The 24782-nt window shown below is 40.6% G+C and overlaps 1 protein-coding gene across 4 annotated transcripts in view; it reads right to left on the reverse strand.

Moving 5' to 3' along the window:
* The window catches only part of LOC142139435 (ephrin type-A receptor 6), a 630331-nt gene that overhangs the window by 589275 nt on the left and 16274 nt on the right, over nt 1-24782 (reverse strand). The window contains exons 1-2 of one of the 4 annotated variants that reach the window (XM_075197034.1): nt 14328-14491; nt 556-620 (exon numbers count right to left, since the gene is read on the reverse strand). In XM_075197034.1, the coding sequence (XP_075053135.1) occupies nt 556-620; nt 14328-14448 (186 nt within the window). In that variant the 5' untranslated portion in view covers nt 14449-14491. Of the gene's footprint in view, nt 1-555; nt 621-14327; nt 14500-24782 lie in introns of those variants that run through there. The other 3 variants (XM_075197035.1, XM_075197037.1, XM_075197036.1) reach the window with 3 other exon arrangements.

Consider the following 24782-nt stretch of genomic DNA (forward strand, 5'->3'; position numbering starts at 1 on the left):
GGAATTTTGGGGGCATATTGAATTGCTGGCGGAAACACCAAAAATCTCACGCTCCGCGCACTATTACCGTTATTATGGTGATAGTGCGCGTAAAAACGGTTATTACGGTAGTTTTCTCGCTGGATTTGAGCTCATAGCTCTCTGAGCCGCAAGCTGAAATCCAGCTTACTACTACCGTAATAACGGTGATAGTTTTAACGCCGCGGGGATATTCAACAATTGAATAACCCCCTTGGAGTAGGCAAAGCCTAAATATGTGCGTTTAATACTAAAAACTAGTTGTGCTAAGAATGCGTGTCTTGATGAATTAGGGCCACAATGTTTACCTGCAATTTTCTCCACTTATGCCTCTCTTGAATTAAGCTGGACTGAATTAAATAATTACTATTATACATGACTTAATGCAGCTTAGTTTGTTCAATTGGAAAATAAAATAGGGGGAAACAGAGCAGACATGTGTACCTGGGGAACAAGGTCAAATTAAAAGAGATCCATGATAACGGTTAAATCTTTGTATTCTGAAAAAGACAACAGAATAAGAAAGTTTCGTCTTACCCCATTTACTGGGTACGTCTTCCATCCTAATTCTCCAATAGCCGTTGTAGTGTCAAGTAGCACAACTGTAAGCAAACAGAAATCTTGTATCAGTACAAGTGTATTAATTCACTAAGAAATAAGACTAAAGACGGAATAACTGTTTATATTGACATAAATACACATTTCTTATATCTCTTTATTTGCATTTGAGAAAATAAAATATTTGCTTGTTTTGCTTTTGTAAAAAGTCAGCGTGGTTCAGGATGTGACTTAATCACTAGTACTATTCTGTCGCTCACCTGCCCCTAAGCCTGTGTAGAATCAATTATGCACATCGTATAAAGGGAAGATTTGCTGAAGCTATATAAAGATAGCAACAGTGTCACCAATGACACTGACCAATTATATATATATATATATATATATATATACATAGGCAAACCGAGGGGGGTTTCCTAGTGCCTGGAATTCCCCCCTCCAAGCCTGGGGAACTGTATAATTGAGGTCGCTAGACCCTGCTCTCGCTTCACACAGCTCTGCTTGAAAAGGGAGAGCTGCGTGCACCTAACAGTAGTGCAGGCAGCATTACCCATGTATATTATGGGGATAGGAAGAGCTGGAGAGCAGCCAAGCACTGTCTAAAATTATAGCTACGCCCCCATGCATGCTGGTCACGCCCACTGCCGGAGTGGTGTGGAAACCCCCCTCTACAAATCCTGCGTTTGCCCCTGATATATATATATATATATATATATATTTATATATAAAAATTAACTGCAAGGGTATGAACAGCGTGGGTTCTCCAGAGAAATCTGCTACGCAAAAAAAAAGAAGAGTGGGCTCCTCCCCATGTGCTTTTGAAAGCACTAATGCACCTCTCAACACCTCTGGCAGTGGGTGTTGGGGTATTTAATGGTTTTAATGTTTATTTCCTGTGGCACTACTGGTCCCAGTAAGCCTGGGTATGATGAAAAAAAAAAGTGTTCAATAAAAACACTCTCGCCATGAAAAAATAATTTATTTAAAAAAAACAAATACTTCACCACATGCCCTCTTTTACCCCATTATTGGTCACCTAAATCCAGAGGATCCCCTACTTTCTTCCTACTTTAAATCCACTGGAGAAAAAAAACACTATAGACGAAGACTTGCTCCACAAAGAGTCCCAATGTGAATGACAAGCCTCCCGCTTTGCTCTGATTGACCGCTCTGATTAGTTAGCAATGTACTTCTTTGTACATCAATGTATTCCATCCATACATTTATGACTGAAGTACTGTGCACGTTACCAATGTGCTTTATGCATCTAAACCCCACATTCCCTCAGTGACGTAAAACCATTAATATGCAGAATTAATGTACATTAACACTCCACCCTCTGAAATAGCTCTTTAGCAAGTCCCACCCAGAGACCAAATGTGCTTCTCCATAATAGGAACAGTGGATCTTTCTGTTTCATCACTACTAATTGTAGAGGTATCAGGGCCCGGGGGGGGGGGGGGGTGGATATAATTATTTTAGTCAGTTTTTTAGGGTCAGTCTGTTACTGAGTAATAGTCCCCTTGTTAGCCTTCCCACAGGCAGCAGATTCCCTGACAAGTGTGTGAGTGTAGTTTTTATGCCTCTGCGTTTTATTTGGGCTTTATTTTACATAGACTGTTTTGCAATTATATTTCAGTATGTCAATTTGTTCTCAATACGCTTTGTGACCTTTTGTCATATTAAATCACATTCAATGATGTTCTTTCTTTGTGTTCACATGTCAAACAGGGTTGGCTTTTTATTTCTTTAATGCTACATCTATGCAGGAAATTGTTTGGTTTACAGTATCTCTGATTAAATTAAGTTGTGGTTGCAGTTTGGGATAAGTCAATGAGCAACTGAGCTAAGAGGGTCATATTTTGAACTAAATCTTAGTGGTGGCAGGGCCTTGGGGTATATTTATTACAAATCATGGAATTGAAAGCCGAGACTTGGGCTCTAAGTTCCACTTGGTAAAAAGAATAAGATAACAGTAGCTAAAAAATATTATTTTCAAATATAGGAAAAATGCTTTATCAAGAGATAGTGATAACGGAGCAATCATTGCTGTGGTACATGTACTGCTGTGATGCTTCTCCAATAGACTTTCACATAGGTTTTTGGGGAATATTTGAGGACATTTTTAGAAAGATCAATGGAACATTGTTAAGGGCCAGGAAAGAGTGTGGAAGGTCACTCAATGCTCAGGGGAACACTTGATTGGTTAACAACATACAACCAAGTATATTAATACAAAGGTGTTCCTTCTCCATTACATTGGGTATCTTCCGTTCACCGCTGAACGGGTACAGCACACTTGCTACTGGTGCATGCTTTACAGCACTAGCCAGTCCTCTGGTGGAGTGGCCACGCCCCCGTTGTAACATGAGCACACCCCCATTGTAATATGGCCAGCCCTTATTATAGTATGACCACTCACTGTTGTGATGTGGTCTTGACGTGGCCATTCTCCCTGTCCCTCTCCTGGAGTGCAGCTATAATAAGTATGAGGTAAAACTGTGACCATAGAGGTATTTTCCCCTATACATCATACTTGCCAACTCTCCCTGAATGTCTGGGAGACTCCCGCATTTCGTGTGAGTCCCCCGGACTCCCGGGAGAGTGTGGCAATCTCCCTGATCTGCCCACTTCCTAGTGAAGTGGGCAGAATTCGGTTCAAACGCCGCGATCCACCAGGAATCGCTGTGTTTGGCCCCGCCCCCGCTGTAAAATGACGCGATTTGCGTCATTACATCACGGGGACGGGGTAAAATGACGCGATTTTTGGGGCCCCGCCCCCTACACGCCCACCACCCCCTTGCAGCTCCTGGAAGAAAAATAGTAAATGTTGGCAAGTATGCTATACATAGCAGACTTCCTGTCTATAATACCATTGAAGAGCATTGCAATAAAGTCTCTCTGAATTTACAATAGCTGACAAACAAACACAAGAGCTTACAGTCAGCTGTATAATAAACACTCATACAATTAAAACATCCCAAGGTCTGTCAAGATATGTTGATTTTTACATACATACATGTTTAAGAGTGTTATTACTAGTTCTTTTATACATTCTGAGGCAATATGTTAGATTAAGCCATCTTTTTTGTTGGGAACATTCAGAGATAAATGCTGCCATGACACTAAGAAAACATTACGGTCCTGATGTAGAGTTTGACCCATGTCCAAGTGATCAGCGCAAAAAGCGCTTTCTGCCAAGGATCCGTCTCAGTTTGCGCTCAGACTGACACAGTTCTCTCCTTGCACCTCTCTGCGCTTAGAGAGACGGAACGGAGAGGTTAGTGGGCGAGCCTAGCAATGTAAAGGTGTGTTCACGCTGTTTACATGCTATGCTGAGTTGTAAGCAGCAGCAGATAGGTCTGTAGGAGACGTATCTTCTGTGGGTGCTTTCTCCTGGTGCTACAAACCTTGCTAAATTAAAAAAAGAAGTAAAAAAAAGAATTACATTTAAAAAAAAAGTTGTGCACCCCTCCAAAACAGCTTAACCAACCCTAGTGCTATTTGGGGGGGAGAAGCACAATTTTTTATTTCACACTAGCTTATTTATCTGCTTTACAGGACCGCTGTGAATGATACACTTAAGTGTATCACACACACTTGTCCATTAGGCAGATAAATAGGTGTGTTTGTATAGTATTCTGAATCGCACACATCTAAATATCAGCGTGACTTAGAATACTGTGTAAATTACGGGTTGCAATTTACACTTATTACTTCAGTGTGATGTGTCCGACTCTACATCCACAGAGAACATGATAGAAGTGCACTGATTCAGTCACGGTGCTGGGGAGTCTGTTTTTCATAAAAGCTTGTAACATATTTTTCCTTCCATTCTCCTTTAAGAAAGCTTGAAAACATGGTAATGTCTGTAATTTTCATTTTTAATGTGCTATTATGCATTTCAGACCAATTCTTACTGCTTCAGTGCATCTATTTTTCTCCCCTTTTTGAAACACACATTTCAACTGACATTTAAAATACAAAAAAATGTTCAATCAGTAAAGGAAAAGTTTGGAAAAAAAATGTCTGGTAAGATGATGGATTAAGAGATGTGTATAATTATATACAATGCAATGAAATTCATTTAATATGTCATGTTATATCTTAAAGGGATTTCCACTTTAAACGACTTTAAATGACATATATTTGCTTGTGCAGTCACCTTTTCTAAGTACATTACTATGTCATCCCAGTTATCTACTGTGCTTTAAACCAAGGTCCTCATGTCATTCAGGTAAAATTGTTTGTTTTTGACATCCCTAAAAAATAATACAGCTCTGCTTTACATTTTGGATTGGATACAGCAGCTCTATGTCATATCAAAGGGTGCTGGACAAAAAGGACATTGCCAGGATGATATAAATAACTTAATAAATCATTTAAAAATGTAAAACTTGCATATTAAGATGAAAACCATGTTTTAAATAGGAAGTAAAATATTAAAACATAGATTGGAGGTGGCCTTGGCCAAATGAGCTTACAGTCTATGATTATTGCTTAAACTACAAGACGAGAGTTGCATAATAGAAGGCACTCCAGTCTATTAAATATCTAAAACATACAATTTTATTATTGATTATTCTTAAAAAAGAATATAGGCTATGTATACGTACATGACTCTACATTAGTTAGATCCATTGCACTGAAATATTTAAAATAAAGATTCATTTATAGGTGAGAAGAAAGAAAATGTGCTCAAATATTAGAAATAGGTTAAGACCCTTTGGTGGGGTCTAATGTAGAGATGTGTATGTACACATATCGTGGCAGGCACACCAAACAAATGCTGCTGACACAGGTTTGCTGTAGTTTTATTTAGTGATGTCAAGATGGTACAGGCCGCAACTCTTGTAGTTCCAGCAATCACACAAACAGAAGTGTTTACAATTCCATGCAACCCTGCTTCTAGCTAGACACTCGTTCCCCTAACAGGTTACCGGCCACTGGCTGGCGTTGGTTGCCCCGCCCACAACACAGATCCAGCTAGTTATGCTTCCTCCCCAGCAGTAACTAGCTGGGGAAAAAGCAGCTAGTAATTACACCCATGTGCCCCAGCTGTGGGCCTGTGCTCTGAGTGCAGAGAAGTGTGGAGACTTAACCCTGTCTGCAGCAATGACCCTGCTGATTGCCAGAGAAATTATTAGTCTCTTAACTTAACTTAACGGTCAGTGGCAAACAGCCCTTTTAGATATTTTTAAGACTAATTAATAATAAAATGGTATGTTTTATATACTTAGCGGACTGGAGTGCCTTGTTTTATGCAACTCTAGTCTTGTAGTTTAAGCACTTATATATCTATGATGGAAGAGAACCAATTTAATTTAAGCAGCAATTGAATGCTTCATATATTTACAGAGGATAGTCTTTATCTAGTGCGGACCTAACCCCTTTTTTCCTAAAGTCTAAGATTATTCCAACTGGCAGGAATATAAGATAAAGAACTAAAACAAAAAGTTTGGAAAAATCCCTGGTGGAATAAGAAATTAAGCATGTCTAACATTAGGCTTCCCTCTAATTCAGGGCAGACTTGTAAAATGTTGGGACAGTGGCACAGTACCCTCAAACTAGGACTGTCCCTCCTAAATCAGGACAGTTGGCAAGTATGAACTATAGATAAAAAATATATTCTAAAAGGGGATTTCCACCTTAACATTGCTTAATTTGCTTGCACATGCATGTATTACGTGTCTTATCTTTCTACCATGTCTTTATACCTTGTAGCTTCAACATCTTGGACCAGAGGAGTGACCAGTTTTTAGAACAATATGAATACTTAATGGCACGCCATGTCAGCAGCACGGCACCGGGGCCCATGCAGATCTTGAGGCTCAGTGCCGCCGCCTGCATCCATTACAAAAAAAAATATGAAGATAGAAGACAGAAGAGAAAGAGTTATTGCTGTTAACTGCTCCCCAAATTTTTAAGGTTTCCCCAGTCTTTTCTCTGGTCTTCCCGGTTAGCCTCCAGCTGTGCTGTTAACCTGCGGATGGTATCCTCGTGCTGCACTCTGATGGCCTCTAGCCGAGTAGCTTTAATTACTTCCCCCATTGCGTTAACAACTGCAAACAGGCTTCTCCCAACAAAACAATAAATGAGTGTCTGGCCCTTTAAGTTTTTTAATATAAAATATTTTACTGCAGCTAGAATGTTGTGTCTGCTTCTATTCTCTACTAAAATGTGAAAAGCTTAGATGGTAAAACTTCCTGTCTTCTGGGGTAAATGATGGCACATTTTCAGCGAGTAGTTTTATTGTGTAGGACACAAAATAAAATAACAAAAGTAAATCCCAGGCCTGTTCGGCACTAACTAAACATTTAGGGCCTCAGGTAGAGTTGGACGCAATTTTCATGTAAAACACGTACATAAATTGCATCCAAAAAAAAGACATGTTCTACATAGTGGGATGTGTCAGATGCATCTCAGCTGATCTTCATCATTATCATGATATAGCTTACACCAGAGTACCCGCAAGGTACTCGTCTCCTGTTTTAGGTGCATGTGCCTCTGAGTCTAAGTCTACACAAGTCCCATTTTGCGCCAACACGCCTTATAAGTATTTTGGATACCCCTAAATGGCCCTCTCTTTTCCCTGTTCACCTCTTCTATTGTAAAGTGCCACAAAGGGGTCCTAAGTGCAAGATGTAACTCAGTCTTCATATGATCGTAACCACACCCACTGCTGCACAGAAGTACAAAAAAACATTTTGCACGTATCGAACCGCACTTTGCATCAAATTCTGCATGACCACCTTAGGGTTTGTTTTTATATTTATAGAGCTACCTATAGCCCGGTCCTCACAAAATACCAATCTTAATGGGCCTCAGTCATTTAGGATAGCAAAGCCAAAAAAAGTAGTAACTTTGCACCTGGCAAAACCATGTTGCTTTGGAGGGGAGGTAAAACTTAAAATGTGGGGCAAATTTATAGTTGGGGTAGGGCATGTTCTAGATCAACGTTACATTTCAGTTTAAAAAAAAAACTATCAAGTACTTGTGTGTTACATGAAAACGATGCCAGAATTTCCCTTACATGCAAAATAATAAACTAATTAGCACCCCTTGCACTGTAACATGGTTCGTCCAGAATCAAACTTACTCCTTGTTTTTCCTTACATAATGACTCAGGCCCAATAAGTTTTCCCAACTTACAGGTCAGGGGTCTCTCACTCCCTGTTTGCCACTGCACCAAAAATAAAAATTACATTGAAAAGCAATGAATGAAATAAAAATAGGGACAATAAGTAATGAAATAGGGACAGATATAATTTAGTCATAACAAGAGATAGATGTTAAGGTAGAAAGGGAAAGAAAAAACAATGAAATACTCTCCCACCCATTAAAGTTAGGGAATGGATAGTATATCAGGAGAAAAAATGATGACTTTTAAAATGTTCCCATAGGAAAAACTTGGAGATAAAAGCCCTCTCTCATGTAACAGCAGCTATCGATATATATATCATTCCTACATATTGTGAAAAAAGGTTAACATGATAAAAGGTCAAATGACTATCTTTAAGGGAGTAATACTGACACAGCAAGATATGGGCATCACCATAAGATTACCACAGAGCATATGTGTTTAATACTTGACAACCTTATCTGTTCCTGTTCAGTTGTCACAAGTGCAGATAACATGTGTCACTTCACTATTCTCTAGTCAAAATATTTTAACTTGACCATAATGCAAAAAGGGAGATATGGATTTTCTTTTCTTTCTTCTTGTGAAGCCCCGCCACCCGCAAGTAAGGTCATCAGGTATTAGAGATGCCATTAAGCAGAGAGCCCTAGATTCTGCAAAATTCTGCAATAAGCGATGAACCGACAGGCAGCTGTAGACCTTGTAATGCATCAGATGTGCCACAGCCTATCACGTCAGCTTAAAATAGCATTCACTTTACTGTGCCTCAGCAATGTAACAACAGAAGATGTTTTACTGTAGAAAACATAAGGGTCCTCAGACAAGAAGCGATGACAGCAAACTGGCAAGTCTCTGTTTTGTGCTTGCAGGAGGCAGATAAAAGGTGAGTGTACTAGAGACCGCTAGGCTCAGAGGATGTGTAGTGTAGCCTAGCTATTACAGACACTAAGAAAATACACTCTTTCACCCAAAGTGCTACTACATGTGGAGTTTGTTTTTGCAATATCTTACAATGCTTCTTAACAAAATATGTTTGGATGAAAGTCACTGCCCCCCTTCTCGGTCTCTCTTCATAACTCACCTATAGTTCACCATTTTTTGGGGGGCCACTGAATGGATAAGTTCTGTGGAGTTTCTAGGAAAGAAAGGGTGATAGAGCCAGTTGTAGAACTGGAGAGTAGGTGAACAGAAAAACTTCAGAGCGCCCCTTATATGTTGGAGTCCAGTGTCAAGGTGCTGACAGTACATGGCTGGACCACTTGTAGGCATTGATGTGTCCTTAGCAAAAATTACATGTCCCCAAAGCTAAAGTGACCTTATTTTAATTTAGAAATGAGTATAACAAAATATATGGGGCCTGATTCATTAAGGATCTTAACTTGAAAAACTTCTTCTTTAACGTACTGTCCTTTACACACCCTATAGCACCTTTAACTAAATACAATGTTGTTGTTTTATGGGGCCTATTTATGAAACTCCAAAGAGGTTGTTATGCCGGTAAATCGAATTTGAAATAGAATTACCGCATTTTAAATTAACAAGCTTATTTATTATTATAAGATCGCAGCAGATATCTCCGATCACAGGTGAAGTCCCCATTGGTGTCGATTGGGACTGCAAAAATACCCTATTTATCAATGGCGTCAGCCATTCTATCCTATGAGGGGAGCATCGCAGGAGAGGGATCTTCACATCCGTCCCCAGTAGACTTCATGCTCCTCTCCTCCTTCCTATCTCAAAATGTGCAAAGGCCTTTAGAACCTGTAAGTAAAGAGATCGCGATTGAGATTGTTTTACAATACAAGACAGGTTCCTAGACACATTAATTAATTTCTAATCATAGCGATAAGAAATAATAATTAAACATCAAGAAACTAGGATGGGTCATAAATAGACCTGCTTCTGTCTTGCTTCTGTCTCTGTTCTTCAGCAATGTCTCTATATCATTAATCAGATCTGTTACTTTTATTAACCTAGGATGTGACACAAGGTTGCTCTCTAGAGGCAACTGTGTCAAATGCAGAAAGGGTATCAGATCAGTGTTGCAACCTAGCGCAACAAAAAACAACAACACTGCCTGCTCAAAAACATGCCTGAAATGTACAGAAAGAAGCTAAAAAAAAAGCAATGCATTTAGTATTTAGATTACAGGTACAAATGGCAAATATAAATCATTAACTCCAATCCATCTGAAACCTTAATTAAAGGTGGTCTGTCATAATCAAAATGTTCCTGTTCACGAACTTAACACAAAACATCAATGTCTAATATCTGTGTTCACCAGATACATATGAAACAAAATCCCTTTGTGCTCAACTTGCTGCCTGCAAAAAACACCACATTCATATAGTAAACCTGCCTCTAAACTAATAAATGCAGAACTCTTAGTTACATACATTTCCAATACATGTATAAGAGATTCACCACTACATGTATCAGTTTTATTAATGTTCATGTTTTCATGACTTTCTAAAATGTGTTTTCCTATATAATCTACAGTATTTGGAAGGAACAAACAGTGACCCACTGAAAAGATAGTCAGTGGCAACCCCTAGATATGTAAAAATAAACTCCTTTTACTGGGGAGAGGGGAAAATGTTCTGTACCCTAACCAATCACTAAACAGGGAATGCCTCCCTAAAATGCAAATTCATCACCTGCAACACAAAACCTTATTTTGACATGTACGAACAAAATAAAGTGCATAAGAGCACATAGCTGGCACGCAACCAGGAACAAACACACTGATCCACCCAGCACCACCTATCAGAACTCCCAGCAAAAGCCTACTGGTCAGAATTGGCCCAGTGTGGGGGGCTAGTATTACCCTTATGTAGAATATCACCTTTATTATTTGTTTTTCAGATTTTTAGTCTTCTACAGTCTCCTAGAAAATCTTTTTTTAACTGTAAAACAAAAATTCCTCTTCCACTGTGAAAGAAAATATACATATATTTTGAAAATAAGTCATTCATAGAAATCAGCATATTTTGAACACAAAGGAGGGGATTCAATTAGCCGCAATGTTCCTCAGAACATCGTTGCAGCAGAATTTTTACAGAAATCTCAGCGGCTATTTCCTCGCACCGCCATGAGCGGAAATTTTATTGTAGTAACAGTAAAAATGCGCAGCCGCGATGTTCTCAGGAACATCACGGCTGTGAAGGGGGAGCCGGTGTGTGCCCGCGTGTACAGAATACGTGTGTGCGTGCGACGAGCACGCACGCTCACCTACAGAGTACAACTGCGCATGCGCAACTCGCATATGCGCAGTTGTATAGTAGAACCACCACTGTGTGTGCCGACTCAAATCAGCACATACACAGTGAGGAGAACTGCCAGGGATGATGACATCACACTGCAGATAAAGAATCGGATCCAGGATACAAGGAATTGATAAGTATCATTAATATATATATATATTATAAATACTGATTCTTATCAAGGATATATATGTAAAGCAAGGATAGTGAAAGGAAAAGGGTGGTGAACCTAGGGTTAATTTTATATGTTATGTTGATCAACGTTATGATATATGTGTGAACTGTGAAAACAAAGTTTTCTGTGTTAGCAGTAAAATACTTTGATTTAAATACATACATATGTTTTGAGTATTGGTTATTTATAACGAATATATACTGTGAAGTACTGCTGAGATACAGTGATTATTGGATAAATAATTCTGTAAAACTTGTGTTATTTAGTGTGGTCAAAAGACTGAGTAAGGCAACACTGTGTAAGGAAAAGTGCATAAAAGTGCGAGTTTCATAACGAGTGTATCTAAGAACAGAATAAGAGGACAGCGTGCGCATGTAAGGCGCTACCACAGGTCCTTTTACAGCGGCTAACTGAATTCCACCCCAAAATCTATTACTGTCTTTTTCTGTGGTGGTCCCAAGCAAAACACTGTCTGAGGTAGAGTTTGTATTCTTCCCTGGACTCCCACAAGATCTGTTACCTCGTACCCCTGAGGATCCACCTGAAGTGTCCTGGAAATCCTAGAAACGACTAAGACATACTTGAAGAGGAGGTCAAGTGGCAAGAGCAGGGGGGCAAATCACGTCATTTTGGCCCCACTCCTGATAGCACAATGGCGCAATTTCTACGAAGAATGATGTCATCGAGGCAGTCTTCCCACCCACTATGCTAGGAAGTGGTTGGAATCCGGAAGAAACACTTGCTCTCCTGGGAGTCTTCCGGATATTGTGGGAGAGTCGGCAAGTATGGGCCAAGAACGAGAGTAGGTGCTGCCTTTCTTAAACTGCTACCTTAGGTAAGGTATTTATGCTGACTTATTCTGTGCACGGCTCTGCCTGCTCCCCTTTATTTATTTTTAAGAATATGTTCACCATAGCCAACAGCAAATATTTGATTTATATTGCTTGTATGTTCATTATAAACAATTAAACAACCTTATCTTCTAAGGCAGTTAGTCATCTTAAACAATATTGGTAGAAAGAGCTTAGCTCAAGGGATTAATTATCTGTTGATCAAAGAACCAGTAAACATCAGGAGATGGAGACAGGAGCGACTAGAACTGTGCGGACACTTTTAAACCACAATGACATCTGCGAAATGAATAAAGTAAATCACCTCCAAACCATATATATTAAATAATATATCCATCATAAAGACAATTAATAAAATGAGTAATATAGCACAAATGAAAAACATATAATAAATGCATTTAACACTTTATTTAAACATCACATTTGACATTCTGGGATTCCACAGTCCAACTAATAGCAGACATGAGTAGATGTGGGAACTTATCCAACAGCCAACAGTTGTTTTGGGCTATGTGGGTCCTTTATCATGGTATAACTATCACAGGTTCTTCTCTATATAAGTATTGTGTGTGTGTGTGTGAGGCTGGACATGTATTATGCTGGCTCAAATTCCAGAAACAACCCCATATTATAATAATATATAAATCACACCTATAATCAATCTTTGTCATAGTTGCCAACATTGGCAGGTTAAGTTCCGGGAGGTCCGGGGGTCAGGTGGGTGTGTGGGGGCGGGGCTCGAAGAATCACGCTGTTAGCCCCGCCCCCAAAGCTGTCACAACCTTTTCGTCCAATAAAACAAGGGGGCGTGGCCACAATGACACGGCCGTGGCGCCGTTAAGCCCCCACCTCCTCCATTCACTTACCACCGCTGCCCGGGAATCGGGAGAATTGCCCTCTCTCCCGGGTGCCCGGGAGACTGACGCAGATTTCGGAAGTCTCCCGGGTATTCCGGGAGAGTTGGCAAGTATGATCTTTGTGCTTTGCATTTGAAAGCTTTCGTAGGATATAGGGGTTTGCTCTACCTAATAAATAGGCCCTTTAATGTTTGGTTAGTGAGGCACAGGCCAATTATTGGAGACTACAACAGCACCCCCCTCTGGATACTTCCTCCAACACACAATCATGAATATAAGATTGTATAATACTCCATGAGCTACAGTGCCTTTAACCAAGTGAGCTTGAAATCTAAGATCACAATCATAAGATTCACCTTCGTTCTATGTGGCAGAGCCTGTTTTACTAAGTAATCTCAAATTAATATTGTCTGCTTTTGGTCTTTATTCTAGCTCAGAATCCAGCAAAGCCCTGTATTCTCAGACATGATTGTGAAGGTCAGGCTGCTGCAGAGAACACTTAGTTACATAACAGGGAGCTGCAGTTGCACTACTCACCTCCTTTCAGTTTTCTCACAATATTCCACAGCCAGCCCTGCAATTCTTCACATTTACACAAACAGTGGGACGCAGTCAAGTGAAACCAGGCAGCATTAAATGGTATCTGAGATTCATCATGGAAGCAGCGGACGTACACGTGCAAAAGCCGAACACCGAAACAAAGATTACACGTTGATCCATCATTATTTGGCTATTTAAACTTATATATGCAAGATAAATTCTGGCTTCCTGCTGCATTGCTCCTATAGGGGCTTATTGATCAATCTCCTTGACAATGCTGATTTTTTATGTTATCACCACTTATAGCATTGATAAAAAAAAATCCTGATCACTTATCATAAAAATATTGGCAGTGAATCTGAGCGATAATCAGCTGCCCCAGCGATACTGGCCCTGAGCGGTAAGGGTTAAAAAGCGTAAAGATAGATAAAATAATATTACAAAATATATATTTAAAATAGACACTAAAAATGATTCTTGTTGAGCAAAACTAGGTGCACTGCAGGGGCAAACGCAGGATTTGTAGAGGGGGGTTTCCACACCATGCACACACACAGTGGGCGTGACCAGCATGGGGGCGTCGCTATAATTTTAGACAGTGCTTGGCTGCTCTCCAACTCTTCCTATCCCCATAATATACATGGGCAATGCTGTGTGCACTACTGTTAGGTGCAGGCAGCTCTCCCTTTTCAAGCAGAGCCGTGTGAAGCGGGGACAGGGTCCAGGCACCTCAATTATACAGTGCCCCGGGCTTGGAGGGGGATTTCCAGGCACTAGGAACCCCCCCCCCCCTCAGTTTGCCTATGCACTGGTGCGTCTATTTAGTACTCAGCCCACCCAACTCCTCCAATCGACTGGTGCACTCTTCTGCTCTGCAAATGCTGCCACCGTGTACATAAACCTGTACCGGAAAATGAGGTTCACCTGCAGAAATCGAGGTGAGTGACACACTCCAGGGAGACTTTGTACTTCGCCTCTGCTGTTTTACACTTCGTAAATGAGCCACTGTGGAGGCAGCCATGTTGTGGGCGGAGCCAACATTCATGAGAAGGCAGTCTATCAAATCACTGAAGCATGTTGGAACCTGTGACATTACTTAGCCATATATTATTATTATTATTATTATTATTATTATTATTAATATTTATTTATAAGGTGCCACAAGGCATCCGCAGCGCCGTACAGAGACAAACAAAATCACAATACAATGGGAGACAGCACAGTACAGTAAACACAGCAACTCAGTACGCTCAATGCACAGCTAGAGAGGGCGGGGAAGGGGGAGGGAGGATCCGCAAATGACGGGGCCCAAGAAGGAGGGCGCGGAAGACAGGGAGACCCCCAGGGGGGAGGAGGGAGCGACAGTGGACGTGGGGTGGAGGACCCTCGAGGAGGAGGGCTAAGTAGCTGGAGAGCAGAGTTAGAAGTGGTGGAAACAGGAGGAGAGATGGCCCTGCTCAGAGGAGCGTACAATCTAAGGGGAGGGGTGGACAGACAGAGAGACGCAGGGGAGAGAGGGAGAGTAGGGGGACAGAGGCAGAAGATAAGGTAGGAAGTTAAGTGGGAGACAGAAAGGCTTTAAGAAAAAGGTGGGTTTTTAGGGCCCGTTTGAAGCTGGACAGATTAGGGGAAGTTCTGATGGAGGGAGGGAGCTTGTTCCAGTGGAGGGGGGCAGCGCGGGCGAAGTCTTGGATACGCGCGTGGGAGGAGGTTATAAGGGGGGAAGAGAGGCGACGGTCAGAGGCAGAACGGAGAGGGCGGGATGGAGCATGAATAGAGAGGAGGGTGGAGATGTAGGGCGCAGTGGAGTTGGCGAGGGCCTTGTAGGCGAGTGTGAGGAGCTTAAAGAGGACTCTGAAGGGGAATGGGAGCCAGTGAAGGGCTAGGTAGAGGGGGGAGACAAAAGAGGAGAAGCGAGAGAGGAAAATAAGCCTAGCTGCAGCGTTAAGGACGGATCGAAGGGGATCGAGATGAGAGTGGGGGAGGCCAGTGAGGAGGAGGTTGCAGTAGTCCAGGCGGGAGATGATCAGAGAGTGGATAAGGCATTTGGCATATAAAGACTCAATCATTTTACAGGTTCCTGGTAAATTGATAGGTTCATTCAATGACCACAAAATGGTGGCCTCTGCTGTGTAGGCAACATGCGCACTTTAAATGAACGCGTTAACCCCCATGGTAGAGAACAGGCGTATTTTGGTCCCAGAAACATACATTCTTCCATAAAATGTTATTTACTTATTTTATGGCTGCAAAATTTATGCTAAGAGAACGGCAAATTAATAAATAAATTAATAAATTCTTCAAAGCACTCAGCTTTGTAATGCTTTGCTGATGACACGTAGCACGGCGGTGAACATTGCTGTCTCAATTACATAACATAAATGCTGTTTATGTATATACAGCTATACTGCAGAAGCAGAGCTTTCTCCATTGCTGTTTTTCAGCCAACATCTTACTTAATCCTTCACCACCCCGAGGACTAGTCTCTGCTATTATTTCTTCTCTGCCCTTTACCTGTGGTAGTACCAGGGCAATTATAGATTTGTAAGGAAAGGCTGTAATATTCCGCATCTAAGTCATCGTTCATTGTTCGGAGCTGCCTGCCACTGTTTTCAGAGGCTCTTCATTTATAATTTACAATTTTAAGCACAGGGCCTTCACCGTAGGAGTGTTTTACAGGTGGTGCCGGGTCAGGCTGCCAAGCTAAAACACAAGCTTCTACATGCTAATGAGTAGAAGCCCGTAAGCTTCGCTTTCATCATTTTACGTCACATGCTGTTAATGCTAGGATATTTTTTTTTCCTTGCTGCAGATCTCTATCACAGCCCTGTGTCCATAACACAACAAAGCGACTTGTCTCGCAGATCTAGGTATAACTATTATAAGTTTAATACCGCAGAAAAACACAGGATGATCAATCAAATGCTGACAAGTATGATCAATCAAGTACTGGAGCGCACCGATTTTCATTTTTAGTTTGCCAATCATATGCAAATTTCTCGTATGTCTAAAAATGTAATGAATGATTTTCAACTTTATGCAGGGGACATAAAGAAATCTTGAGGGAATTAAATTGCCTCCAGTACCACCACACTCCATAACACTATATACACACTGCAATGTAGCAGAAACCACAAGGGAATATGGGCTTTGTGTCACAAAAATGCCAGCCCGAGCAGTTTCTGTCAAAATTGATGCTTAAGAAGATTTATGTTTCAATGCGATGTATGAATACTACATAATACCCCAATTCATAATAAAGAGTGTGAATGTCTGAACATTACCATATCCTGAAACAAGTATATGAGACTGGAATCTCTAGGAAGACTATGAATGATTTACGGAGAATATCATCATCATCACCATTTATTTATATAGCGCCACTAATTCCGCAGCGCTGTACAGAGAACTCATTCACATCAGTCCCTGCCCCATTGGAGCTTACAGTCTAAATTCCCTAACACACACACACACACACACACAGACTAGGGTCAATTTATTTGTTAGCAGCCAATTAACCTACCAGTATGTTTTTGGAGTGTGGGAGGAAACCGGAGCACCCGGAAGAAACCCATGCAAACACGGGGAGAACATACAAACTCCACACAGATAAGGCCATGGTCAGGAATTGAACTCATGACCCCAGTGCTGTAAGGCAGAAGTGCTAACTACTAAGTCACCTGTCCCCTAATTTGCGCACCTTGAAACGGGCACTTAAAACTCATCTGTTCCTCAAAGCCTACCAGCCATCTATCTAACCTTCACTCCATGCTTGATTTCCTCACCTCTCCTCCCCTGTCTCACTATTCACTGCTCGCTCCTTTTGCGATTGATTCCCTTGTGTCTCCTGTCTGTTTACCCTACAATTAGGATGTAAGGTCTTATGAGCAAGTCCCTCTTCCCTCCTGTTTCTCTACCTATTCTTCTCCTCCGCTGAAGTACTGGTGTTTTTGTTTATTGTTCTGTACTGGTTTATCTGTTTTTTATACGGTGCTGCGGAAATCTTGTGGCGCCTTATAAATAAAGACTAATAATAATAATAATAATAATAATAATAATAAAAAACACTAAAAATAAACACAATAAATCAAATTACACAAAAAGGATATCCTTTTTTTAAAATGTGTTTATTGATTTTCTTTTTAAAAAAAAAGTATGTGAACCTATGCTGTCAGTAACTGGTATGACCCCCTTGAGCAGTAATGACTTTAATCAAACGTTTATGATAATTGTGGAAAAGTCCTGCACATCGACTACACTACAAAACACACTATTTCTTTAGCTTCATCAATCTGCTTGTAAACTGACTTGTGTGTTGAAGGTCATTGACCCACCTTGCAGATGTCCTGACATTCTCCTGTACAATTTGTTGGTACAATCCACAATTCATAGTTCAATCAATGATGGAAAGCTTTCCTGGTCCTGTGGCAGTACAACAGCCCTAAACTATGATCCTGCCAACACTGTGTTTTACAGTTAGGAAGAAGTTCTTACGCTGGAATGTAGTGTTTGGTTTTCTCCAAACATAACGTTTCACATTTAAGCCACAAAGTTCTATTTTAGACTCATCCATCCACAGAATATTCTTCCAGTAGTCTCCTGAATCATCCACGTGGTCTTTAGCAAATTTTAAACGACCAGCAATGTTGTGGGAGAGTAGTGGCTTCCTCCTCGCTATCCTCCCATGACGCTATTCTTTTCCAGTGTTTTCCTGATGGTGGGCTCATGAACACTGTCAACTTGGCAATTTTAGACATTTTTGCCCCTAAATTGCGGCATATGTGGCCCCAAAATTACCAATAATACCGAAATCGGTCCAGACCTATTTGTTCAGGAAGTAGTTGATGATGTCCTACTTAGCTGTGGTTAATACACACATTTAAAGTAGTTGAGTTGTTTGTTTCACTGGTATTGTGAGTGATTTTTCCCTACATTACAATTTTATAACCAGCATGCGCATGCTCATCGCCCACTTTTATTTTTACTGAGGAGAAGTTTCCTCCCACACTCCAAAAAACATACCAGTAGGTTAATTGGCTGCTATTAAATTGACCCTAGTCTCTATCTCTGTGTGTATGTTAGGTAATTTAGACTGTAAGCTACAATGGGGCAGGGAATGATGTGAGTTCTCTGCACAGCTCTGCGGAATTAGTGGCGCTATATAAATAGCTGATGATGATGATTTGTAAAGCAGGAGAGTAGACTTCAGGTGGCCAGGAATGGAAATTAATTTTTCTGGTCACTTTGGTGGGACACAGGTTTATTCCTGACACACAGAAGGACACAGCCAAATATTAAGCCATATTTATAAACAACAACTCAAGGGTAAAGTCTGATTGTCACCAATGTATACACATGCATGGCGGGTGAGAAGATATTAATTTATTAACGTAAAGGTTTTTTTAACTTCCTTTGTTTCGTTCAAGCCAGGTTAATTTTATTGGAAAATCAGAAAAATGTAAATATTGCCAAGATTGTATAAGCAGATCTCTATTCCCATATTGTATACTTGTATCAAAGAATACATGTGGAGAAGGCATATTTGTATTTCATACACAGAATTAAGTATGGTAATATACCTTGATGCATGTAATTCAGCATTATAAAAATAGCACGATTTGCTAGAATGTAGCTTGGTACAAAAAAAATCCCACACAAAATAAAAAAACTACTTATTCTGCACATTCTCAATCTTTCCCCTGCCAAATATACAAAATACTATAATTTGCAGTCTTGGTTGAGAACACTGCAATGTGCAACAGGCTATCTATTAAAAACATTAAATGCAAACCATGATTAAAGAAAATCAACAACCCACAATGGCATCTCTTTTCATTTCACACTGACTGGTGTTTTTGACCAGTGATCGATGCAACCTTTCTGTTCTCATAAAAGGTGTTATTTTTGTCACTACCTCAATTTGTGTCCATTCTACATAGCTCAATTTGTGCTAAAGAGACCTAGGAAACATAATTAAAAGTGTAGCTAAAAAAAGTGAAGTGTGCCTTTCTACAAAGGCATATATATATATATGTCGTTTAGAATGTATTTGTAATAAACTCTTTATTTGATTGAAACACTGCAAACGCTAGTGCTGCTCTGTTCTATTCTATGAACTTAGTAAAACTGTATTTTCATTTTGGACCCTGTACAGTGGAATTTGCCATTAATGTGAGTACTGAGTGCTTACTCTCCTTGGACATACACTGATCAGCCACAAGATTAAAACCACCTGCCTAATATCGTGTAGGTTCCCTTTGTGCTGCCAAAATAGCTCTGACCCATCCAGGCATGGACTCCACAAGACCTCTGAAGGGGTCCTGTGGTATCTGGCATCAATATGTTAGCAGCAGATCCTTGAAATCCTGTAAGTTGTTAGGTGGGACCTCAATGACTCGGACTTGTTTTTCCAGCACAGCTCACAGATGCTCAATCGGATTGAGATCTGGGGAATTTGGAGGCCAAGTCAAAACCTTGAACTCTTTGTCATCATCATCATCATCATCAGCAGCAGTAGCTATTTATATAGCACTACTAATACCGCAATGCTGTACTCACTCACATCAGTCCCTGCCCCATTGGAGCATGCAGTCTAAATTCCCTAACATACACACACAGACAGACAGAGAGAGACAAAGAGACTAGGGTCAATTTGATAGTAGACAATTAACCTACTAATATGTTTTTGGAATGTGGGAGGAAACCGGAGCAGCCGGAGAAAACCCACGCAAACACGCGGAGAACATACAAACTTCACACAGATAAGGCCATGGTCGGGAAATGAACTCATGACCCCAGTTCTGTGAGGCAGAAGTGCTAACCACTTAGCCACCGTGTTTGTCATGTTCCTATAACCATTCCTGAACAATAACCACAGTTCGTGAGGCAGAAGTGCTAACCACTAAGCCACCATGTTTGTCATGTTCCTCAAACCATTCCTGAACAATTAATGCAGTGTGGCAGGGTGCATTATCCTGCTTAAAGAGGCCACTGCCATCAGGGAAAACTGTTGCCATGAAGGGGGTGTTCTTAGCCTGCGACAATGTTTAGTTAGGTGGTACATGTCAAAGTAACATCCACATCAATGTCAGGACCCAAGATTCATCAGACCAGGCCACCTTCTTCTATTGCACCATGGTCCATTTCTGGTGCTCACATGACCATTGTAGGCGCTTTCAATGGTGGACAGAGGTCAGCATGGGTACTCTGACCGGTCTGTGGCTACGCAGCAGCATATGCAGCAAGCTGTGATGCATTGTGTGGCTCGGGTACCTCTCTATCATAATAAGAACGCAAATACTGTTGTACTAGATCAAATTTGATATGTAAAATGTGAGCCAGATCTTCTGCCCTTAGATCCAAAAGAATATTCAATATTTGTTACTGGGAGGTGCCTCCATATTACATTAAGAGTACATAAGAAAGAAGACAGAAGAAATGTATGTTCTATAATGGTGCACTTATCAGGCAGCTATTTAAATATAATTCTATTCTGAGTATGTGACATTTACATTTTGAATTCAACAGATATTAGAAGTTAATTTAATTCTTTATTAATTCAAAATATTAAAATTAGTCCACTTCCAGTGAAATTATTTGAAAAATGTGTTTGTCAATGTGGTGTATTAAAAATATACTCTGTGAGCCAAGAATAAAAATATTTTTAGAGAAAAAAAGATATATGGAATACTCGATTCTCTTATTCAAATATTATTCTTATCAAATGTAACATTACTTAATTATGATATTCATTAGTTGTCTTTATTGTTCTTTGTCAATTTATGTGGTATCAGAGGGAGTTTCAGAGGGAAACTGGGCCTGATTCATTAAGGAACTTAGGCAAGAAATTTCTTACTTAAGTCTCCTGGACAAAACCATGTTAAAATGCAAGGGGTGAAATTAGTTTTCTATTTTGCACATAAGTTATATGCTGGCTGTTTTTTCATGTAGCGCCGTCCTGTCATGTAACACTTGAGCTGTCATCTTGCTCACCAGGAGCTCCTTGCATCTCTTCAGATCTGGGTCAGTTGGAAACATAGCTCTTAAACCGAGGATCAAGCACAGTCGCCAAAATGTAGTGATCCGATTTCAAGATTTTGATAACTCTTGGATCCTGGCGAAGCGAATAAAGTACTTGATCTACAAGTATGACATACTTAGTGTAATTGCTTTTTTTAATCTCCTCCTTCAGATTCTCAAGCTGGTTTTCCAAAAGTCTAATTAAGGGAATCACTTGACTCAAGCTAGCAGTGTCTGAACTCACTTCACAGGTGACTACTTCGAATGGTTTCAGCACCTTGCACAACACGGAAAGTATTCTCCACTGCGCTTGACTAAAATACATCCCCCTCCTTTCCCAATGTCATGGCTTGTGGAGTAAGCGAGGATTGCTTTTCGCTGTTCTTCCATCCGCAGAAGCATATATAGGGTGGAATTCCACCTTGTCAACACCTCTTGCTTCAGTTGGTGGCAGAACAAATTAAATTGCTCTTCTAGCTGCTGTTATCTCCTACACGCTGTTGCCTAATGTCGGAAATGTCCAGATATTTTACGGGCCACAGACAACATATCCTGCACGTCCCTGTCATTTTTAAAAAACCTCTGCACCACCAAGTTTATTGTGTGAGCAAAACAGGGAATGTGAGGGAATTCACCCACCTGTAATGCTCTCACAATATTGGTGGCGTTATCAGAAATGACATATCCTGAGGATAATCCAAGCGGGATAAGCCATGTTGCATTGATATCCCTTAGTTTTTGTAACAGATTGTCAGCTATATGCCTCTTAGTGAAGCTGGTTATACACAGAGTGGCCTGCCTTTGACAAATGTGACGTACTTGGGTACATGCTGCTGCTGTTTCTGCTGGTGAAGGCGAATCACCAACCCAGTGGGCTGTCCCAGTCATATAATTTTTAGTTTGCCCAGTTCCGCTTGTCCACTTATCTAAGTGTACAGTGGGTAGAATGGCATTTTGTAGCCCAATAATTACATTTTTACGAACCTTCTGGTAAAGGTGAGGAATAGCTTTTCTAGTGAAATGGTGTCGTCATGGAATTTGGTAACGGGGACAAAAGACCTCAAGTAACTGTCTAAAACCATCTGCATTAATAGTGGCTATTGGACACAGATCTAATACTAGCATAGTTGCCATCCGCTTTGCAACTGGGCGACAGCTTTCATACTTGCTTCCTCTTGCAAAGGATTGTTTAACAGTCAATTGTTGTAAACTATTAGTAGTCTTCTTCTTGGTCTGCTTCTGGGATGAAGATTCACCCCCAGCAGCAGCAGCAGCAGCAGCAGTGGGACTAACGCTCAAGAATTCTTCTGAGGATAGTGGAGGAGTCATCTAACCTTACCAATCTGGATGCAGGACTAACTCAGATTGCTACTGAGGATATTGTGGGGGTAGATTGCAGGTATCGGGTCGAAGTGAGAGAAGGGACCTAGCTAATGATGAAATGCTTGATGTTTAATTTTTAGCATATGTTTCTGATTTTCCAGCAGCTTGCCTTGAACTCGCTTCAAATGGTGTAACATAGATGAGGTTCCTAGATGGTTAAGGACCCTACCTCTACTGAATGTTGCTTTATAAATGCTACAAATGGCTAGACAACTGTTGCCAGGATTTGGTTAAAAATAATTCCACACATAAGAGGTGGATTTTTTGGTCTTATGTACAGGGATGACAATGGCCTTCTTCTTATCACGTGCAAGAACTGCTTCCACTGGTGCAGGACTTACACAAACAACTTCCTCATCATCAACATCCTCATTAGCGCCCTCGTCGGCTACACAAATATCCCCCTCATCCTGTTGCAATTCCAAAGTGGTATCCTCAATTTGTGTATCACCGGCTACACTTGGGCTGTTCAGGCACACATCAGCAGAATTGCTGAAAGGGGTCTCTTTATGGGTACACAATCAGAATGGTCAGGATTACACATAGCACTCGTAGATAGACTCTCCTCTGGGATTTGTGTTATTTCTGAATCTGAACATAGATATTCCTCTAATGCCTTACTGTTTTCTTCCAGCTCGGCTTTTAAATGTAAAAGTATTTGGATACCACTTTTGGAGTCTTGCTTGGTCACGACTGACCTTACAAGAAGATGCCTCAGTGACAGTTAAAGAACTAGCACTCATAAAGAAAGGCGAAGGCCTCAATCTTTCCTTGCCATTGCGTGTGTAGAATGGCATGTTGGCAATTTTTTAATTTTTCTGCAGATAACTTTTCCTGGATTACAGGTCTTTTTTTCTTGACCAAGGTGAAAGGTGTTTTTTTACATTTTGGTTTCCCTGACTTACAAACACTAGGCACTTTAACAAAACTTTACCAGATGACGTAGAGGGACTAATATCATCATGATTTGTGCCAGCAGTTGCTTGGTGCTCCTACTCTTCTGTGTATTGCTTTGAATCCATTTTGATAACACTGTACACTTTGACTGCAAATTCAGAAGCCCAAGCCTGCCAGCCTTAGCACTTGGATTTTGCCATGACAATTAGCAATGGAGCAATAGAGCTCTCCTCTTTGTGTGTAACCTATATAACACCGCACAACTTGACTGCAAATTCAGAAGACCAAGTCCGCCAGCCTTAGTATTTGTATTTTAGCAATGATAATTAGCAATGGAGCAATAGAGCTCCCCTCTTTGTGTGTTACCTATATAACACAGTACAATGTGACTGCAGATTTACACCAAGCCTGCCAGCCTAGTATTTGTATTTCAGCAATGACAATTAGCAATGGAGCTCTTCTCTTTGTGTTTTACCTATATAATACCGTACAATTTGACTGCATGTTTACACCAAGCGTGCCAGCCCTAGTATTTGTATTTCAGCAATGACAATTAGCAATGGAGCAATGGAGCTCTTCTCTTTGTGTGTTACCTATATAACACAGTACAATGTGACTGCAGATTTACACCAAGCCTGCCAGCCCTAGTATTTGTATTTCAGCAATGACAGCTAGCAATGAAGCAATGAAGCTCTTCTCTTTGTGTGTTACCTATATAACACTGTACATTATGGGACTGCAAATTTAAAAGACCAAGCTTGCTAGACCTATTAATTCTTTTTCAGAAATGACAATTAGCAATGGAGCAATGGAGCTCTTCTCTTTGTGTGCTACCTATATAATACCGTACAATTTGCCTGCATGTTTACAGCAAGCCTGCCAGCCCTAGTATTTGTATTTCAGCAATGACAATTAGCAATGGAGCAATGGAGCTCTTCTCTTTGTGTGTTACCTATATAACACAGTACAATGTGACTGCAGATTTATACCAAGCCTGCCAGCCCTAGTATTTGTATTTCAGCAATGACAGTTAGCAATGAAGCAATGGAGCTCTCCTGAATGTCACTGTAGACTTTGAAG

This window comes from Mixophyes fleayi, chromosome 2 (genome assembly GCF_038048845.1).
Source record: "Mixophyes fleayi isolate aMixFle1 chromosome 2, aMixFle1.hap1, whole genome shotgun sequence".
NCBI lineage: Eukaryota > Metazoa > Chordata > Amphibia > Anura > Limnodynastidae > Mixophyes > Mixophyes fleayi.